Raw genomic sequence first — 6,309 nt, forward strand, 5'->3', positions numbered from 1 at the left:
CCCTTCTCTCGGTTGGTAAGAAGGTGTCTATCCCACGACCACTGTGAGGCACTTCTGTTTTGGGGGAGAAACACCAGCCCCCTGGGGGTGTGGACCTTCAGCTCAGCCCCACACCGCTGACCCGATAGTGAACAAGGCCAAAGACGAACCCCAGAGGGCCGAAGCTGAAAACAGCCACCCAAGGCCAGCTCATCACAAACAAGTGTTTTGTTTTCATGCTGTACACCCCACCCCCCAAAAAAGTGGGGGGAGCACTTAAAGGGCTGTTTTGGAGCAGAGCCACTTGCTGCATTTGAAACTTACACCTGTGCCTGGTTCAGTGGAGCGAAAGGGAAAACGGTTGCCATCCCTGCGGGATACCTACCTCCCAGGGCCCTGCAGAGGGCGTGGCCAGACCCACACTGCAGGAGAGATCAGCCGGAGAGGAGAAAGACGGCTAAGAGCTTTGTGAAAGTTTCTTCCCTTTGGTGCCTGGGCCTCATTACCCAGGCTTGGAGGGTCCGTTCCTGTCCTGTCAAGGTTGGCAGCGGTCATCAGTGCCTCCAGACCAGAGGCCCAATCCCGAGAGATGTGAACATTTAGTTCTTACGACACCCGTCCCCTTTGATTAACAAGACCTTTTTGGCTTTGTTCTGAATGATGTGTAGATTGCCAGCGCATGCCCAGCCATGGCACCCCGGTGAAGACTGAGGGTAGAGGAGAGGGATGTCTCCTGGTGCTCCGGTCACTGACATCTGGACTTTCCCAGCAAGGTCAGTGTCACACCCTGTGTGCCTCTGGGTCTTGCCCTAACCAGGAAGTGTTCAGAATCAGATCACAGCTCCCTCGTCATTCAAACTCTTCAATGACTTCCCAACTGCTCTGCAGACACATACTAAGATGTTCAACAAGGCCGACAGTGGCCCATGGGTTCTGGCCTGGACACTGGACCTTTGAGCATGCGCCTAAAGCCAGGGCCACGTTCCACACCCCGAATCTCAGGGTGGATGGCATAGCTGGGGCCAGACAGACCCCAATTCACTCTCCCCAGATCACAGTCCTCCATTCAGCCCTGATAAGATACTGAGAGAGAGAATGAGAAAAGGCAAATATCCAGAAAACAAACCTGAAACTCTGCCAGAAGTGTGTCCTCGCTGGTCAAAGAGACCAGCGAAGACCTGGCGTCAGAGTCCAGGGGCCAGTTGGTGGGCTTCCCATTATGTTGGCCCCTGCAACCCCAAAGGAAAACAGAAAGAGAGCATGGTGGGGTTGCTTCGAAGCCAGAGAGCTGGTGGATATAATTTCCCAGGTGCTGGAAGGCAGCTCTGTTTTTTTTGTTTTTTGGGGTTTTTTTGCGGTACGCGGGCCTCTCACTGTTGTGGCCTCTCACTGTTGCAGAGCACAGGCTCTGGATGCGCAGGCTCAGCAGCCATGGCTCACGGGCCCAGCCGCTCCGCGGCATGTGGGATCTTCACGGACCGGGACACGAACCCATGTCCCCTGCATTGGCAGGCGGACTCTCAACCACTGCGCCACCAGGGAAGCCCGGCAGCTCTGTTTGAGGGCCGTAGCAGCAGCAAAATAAAAAGGTTTACACAGCTGGCCCCTCCTCCTCCTCTTTGTCTAGTATCAGGGGCTGTTCCTTTAGCTCCTGGCACCGGCCTCAGAGGTCCAGGGAGTCCGATGTCATGGCTGTGCATGTAACGGTGCTCCTGGGGTTATACAGGGCCATGGTCCCGACTTCACTTTCCCAAGTCAGCTCTGGTGACCCTCCCGACTAGTCCAAATCCCTCTTATGGCTCCAGGACCCCTCTTGGGTGTCAGGGCATAAGTGATCAGTAGCTGTCTCTCTCTCTAGACTAGCTGTAGCTGCTTTTCTGCGGGTTCAGTTTTTCAATGTTATAACCCTACTTGATGGCCCGAGTCCTGACACAGAGGACGTGCTCAGTAAATAAGTGCTGAATTCCTATTTTCTGAGCCCCACCTCCCACCTTGAGCTGTCAGCTCTGGTGCACTGTCTCCAGAAGCATAAATTACCTCTGCGTTAGCACTTTGTCTGCCTTGGAACAGGGACAGTTGGTGCTGAATGACTGCAGCCTAGAGCTAAAAAGCCCCCAAGGCCACTTCCCTGCACATCGGACTCCAGGCATCACTGAGACAAAGTAGCTGTCCCACCGTCCCACCTTTCACACGTGGTTGTCCTTTCTTAACATCTCTTTCCCTTTTGAACTACCCTTGATGCTCATTGGTACCCAAATCCAGGAACATAAAGTTATGCGGTGGGTGAGGATGACGAGGGAGAGGGATGAGGGAGGCAGGTGTGTGGGCATTGCCAGTGGGCATGCCACGGTGGTGCTCAACTACGTCCCTGTCACCTAACGTCCTCCCTGAACTGATGGCCTTCAGCCAGGAGTCCAGTATTTCATGAATATGCTGAGCAAAAAGCTGTTTTCTGCTAACTGAATCATATTTTTCAATCACCTGCTATCACTGAACATGAAAATGAATTCTCATACAAAGAGATTTCGTGCCTAGTGAGAGAGTGGCATGGACATATATATTCATACACACACTACCAAATGTAAAATAGATAGCTAGTGGGAAACAGCCGCATAGCACAGGGAGATCAGCTCGGTGTTTTGTGACCACCTAGAGGGGTGGGGTAGGGAGGGTGGGAGGGAGGCACAAGAGGGAGGAGATATGGGGATATATGTATATGTATAACTGATTCACTTTGTTTTACAGCAGAAACTAACACACCATTGTAAAGCAATTTTACTCCAATAAAGATGTTAAAAAAAGTGAAGTACAATATAGATACAAAAAAAAAAGTAGCAATGACCATTAAAGGAGAGTGTGTTACAGTATTGTAAATCAACTACACCCCAATATAAAATAAAAATTAAATTTAAAAAAAGAGATTTCATCCCTAAGATATAATACAAATCACAATAATAATATACCAAGCTTATTTTAATCATATCCTTGGAAAACTAGATACTTCTGATAAAGATTAGTAAAAATCACTCCATATACGAACACAGTACCAAAACTCTAAAGGATTGCTAAATCCTGGTCTTCCTTTGGGATGAGCCACGCACCCTTACCTTGAGTGGCCTACCTTTGTAGCCTATGGAAAATACTTTCTTTTAAACTCTGATGGTTTAGTCTGTCTCTTCTAAAGTCTGTGAATCTGTTCTGGTTGTTGTTACACAGCCCAGATTCTGGGAGATTAAGAGCACCTAAGTATTTTTATAAAGAAGGTGAGCTTATCTTGACCATAAAGATTGTTTCCATGACATGATTTTCCAGGTGTTGACACAGCAGCTCTATTCTGTCTAATTTAACAGATCTCATCTATGTGTAGGGAGGTGCTCGTGTTCTGTTGGCCACTGGGTCCAGCACAAATCCCATGCTGGGGTGGGCACCTCAAGCTTCAGCCTTGCTAGAGAGAACATCGACAGCTGAGAGTCGCTGTGATGTGTCTCTCCGTGGTAACTTAAGGATTTATTGACATCATCGTCCTATTATTTTTTTTAATTAATTTTTATTGGAGTACGGTTGCTTTACAATGTTGCATTAGCCTCCACTGCACAACAAAATGAACCAGCCATACACACACAGATATCCCCTCGCTTTTGGACTTCCCTCCCATTTAGGTCACCACAGTGCATTAGGTAGAGTTCCCTATGCTACACAGTATGTTCCCATCAGTTGTCTATTTTATGAGCCAGCTATCTAATACTGTTCTAACAGAAGACATTATTTTATTCCATTTAATTCATTTATTTTTGCAGCCTTTAAGATGCCAGAGTCCTCAAGGGACGCCAGATGGCAACCAAGTTCTTGTACGTATGAAGATCCCCAGCTGAGAACAGGAACTGGGAAATCTCCATTTGAGCCCGTTTTCTACTCCCTGCTTCCTTCCCCTAGCCCCATTCTCACTACTGTGGAAACTCCCAAAGTCACAGCAGTAGTGAGTTTTCCCTTGGCTACTGGAGCTCAAATTAAGACACCAGTGCGTTCCAGTGGGAAAGGGGTGGGTGGTGAATAAACAGGTGAAATTCCTGATCCTGAGCCATATCCAGGGGATTTCTAGCTCGATCGGAAGTGCATATCCCCACCCTAGCCTAATTTTTAACAGTCAGAGAGATTCTACCTCCCATTTCCCCCTTCCCCACCTCGAATGGTATCTGTCAGGCTTCCTGGGCTTCTCTGTTGTCTAACTTCTGAAGGTCACAGCATAGAACACTTCAGTTGTCAGCAAAAAACTAAAACTCTGTGCCCCCAGCCGCATAGTCTCTAGCGAGGGAGGGAGCATATTTCCTCATAGCGGGGAGGAGAGAAGCAGGCAGAGTCCTCATCTCCCAGCTGTGTCTCTTCTATCTGCTCAGCATCAGGGCCGGTCCTGAAACGGGAGCAGAAAGCACAAAATGCATTACAGCCCACAGCACCGCTCTCAGAACCAATGCCACCATCCTGGCAACGGGCCACACGGAGATCTGCAGTCTCCCACCACCTTCCTTACAGACCAAACACAGCCATAGACCGTGACTGCCACAGCTGGAAGGGGAGCATCGCCAAGGCACACATCCTACCTGTCATTTCCACCGTCCACGAAGGAAAGGTAGTCCTGGTCATCAACAAAGGCAGCATTCTCTGGAGGGTAGATGGTGTAGTACTGAGGAGGGCTTGGCATGGTGGCCACCATCCCTCCAGATGGTATGAGGCCACACGGGTTCACCACTGGCTGCAGGTAGGTGGTGTTCATCCCCATGGGCTCTTGAGAGCCATAAGGGGGAGGGATGTACTGCACCACGGTGGCCCCATGGAAGGTGATGGGTTGGTTGATACCAGTGAAAACAAACGATTGTCCTCCTGCCATCTGCTCTGAGTCCGGGAGCCTCTCCTCACTTTCTCTGCACAATTGGCAAGAGAGCATTTTGAACTTGCAGATGGCAATCAGGATGAATGTCACCCCCACTGACAGCAGGATGGGCCCAAGGAGCTGGGTCCATTCAAAGTGGGAGGCTCCTTGGTGTTTGATCCAGCCCATGATGGTGAACGTGATCCCCACCAGTCCCAGGAAGATGCCTGAGAAGAGCAAGGTGGCCCCCGCCTTGTCGTCATCCGACACCTGGATGTCAGCAGTACTGGGTGTGTAAGGAGTGACCGAAAACACGTTGAGAGGGAAATCTTCCATGCGGCCGCGGCCCTGCTCCATCATCCTTACGCTGCTTCAAGGGGAAAGAGGTTGTGAGAGCTCCTGAGAGCAGAGCAAAGGCATCACAGGTTCAGATTAGTTATGGAAGAACTTTGGGCTTCTGTGCTTAACAGAGTAGAACATGCAGAGCGCTGAACTTTGTTTAGAAGAATAAAGGTCTGAGAAATGAAGCCTGAATCTTTCTCATATATTGTCAACAATTGGAGGCCTCTGATTTGCAATTCAATGGCAAGCTCTCTCTCTTCCCATTCATTCACTCATTCAGAAAGTTTTTACTGAGCCCATCTTATGTGCCAGGCAGTACTTTTTTAGATGTGTTAGGCACTGCTCCAAGGCTCTGTTTGCATCCTACCCAAACCAAGATTGTAGAAATAGCAGAGGACCCCCCCCCCCCAGGGCCTCTGGTTGTGCAGGGGCCCTTGATGTGTCCACCACATGCTCAGGAATCTAACCCAACTTTCCTGCTGGGTCAGCTCACTAGAAACAGAGACCTGTTTCATGACTGTCTGTTTTCCTTCCCACCCCAGGAATCCCTAGTTGTGATGACACTTAAACTTTCATGGCAGCTCTCACAAAGCTCTGAGGTCCTGCTCTTTCCTGGCCAGCTCCAAGTGCCTTGGCTTTCAGCATTTGGGGAACAATTCCAGCTGTGGGAGAGGAAAGACACCCTAGAGGCCTTTCCATGCACCACGTCATTGTCAGAGCATCAGGTATGACCTGGGGTCTCAGGGACACGCACTTCAGACCCTGGCTCGGTAGTGGCAGCACAGTCCCCAGTTTCCATCGTGAAGTAAACAGCTGGATTTTCAAGTCTGCTGTGTTTTGCAACCAAACCCAAGCTGATTTCAAGAAGAAAACTTGCCCTTCAATGACATGATCTGTCATTCATAACTACAGAACTTCAGAAGAGCCCCAACCAATTTCGTCCTCCACAGAATAGTAACTGTAGCCCTGTAACTTTCCTAGACAGATCTTCTCCAAACAGATGTGTCTCTTCAGGGGTTAAATATTATATCAGCTCCCTTTTGCAGGCATGAGCTCAAGGTCCAGGAGGAGTTGCCCTCTTGCCCTAGGGCAGGGCTTCCCAAACTTGCCTGATGATAAAA

At 49.5% G+C, this 6,309-nt stretch overlaps 1 protein-coding gene and 1 long non-coding RNA gene across 2 annotated transcripts; one reads left to right on the plus strand and one right to left on the minus strand.

The window, feature by feature from the left end:
• The first annotated feature begins 586 nt into the window (after positions 1–586).
• Positions 587–4,423, plus strand: LOC117201692 (uncharacterized). The gene is made up of 3 exons (XR_004483785.2): positions 587–752; positions 3,777–3,827; positions 4,374–4,423. It is a non-coding gene; the product is annotated as an uncharacterized LOC117201692 (long non-coding RNA).
• TMEM174 (transmembrane protein 174) lies at positions 4,282–5,240 on the minus strand. The gene is made up of 2 exons (XM_004270803.3): positions 4,578–5,240; positions 4,282–4,387 (listed from the first exon to the last, which is right to left on the minus strand). The coding sequence occupies exons 1-2, from the start codon at positions 5,204–5,206 to the stop codon at positions 4,282–4,284; spliced, it is 735 nt and encodes a 244-aa protein (XP_004270851.1). The 5' UTR covers positions 5,207–5,240.
• Positions 5,241–6,309: the final 1,069 nt, after the last annotated feature.

The sequence above is a fragment of the Orcinus orca genome, chromosome 3, assembly GCF_937001465.1.
Source record: "Orcinus orca chromosome 3, mOrcOrc1.1, whole genome shotgun sequence".
Lineage (NCBI taxonomy): Eukaryota > Metazoa > Chordata > Mammalia > Artiodactyla > Delphinidae > Orcinus > Orcinus orca.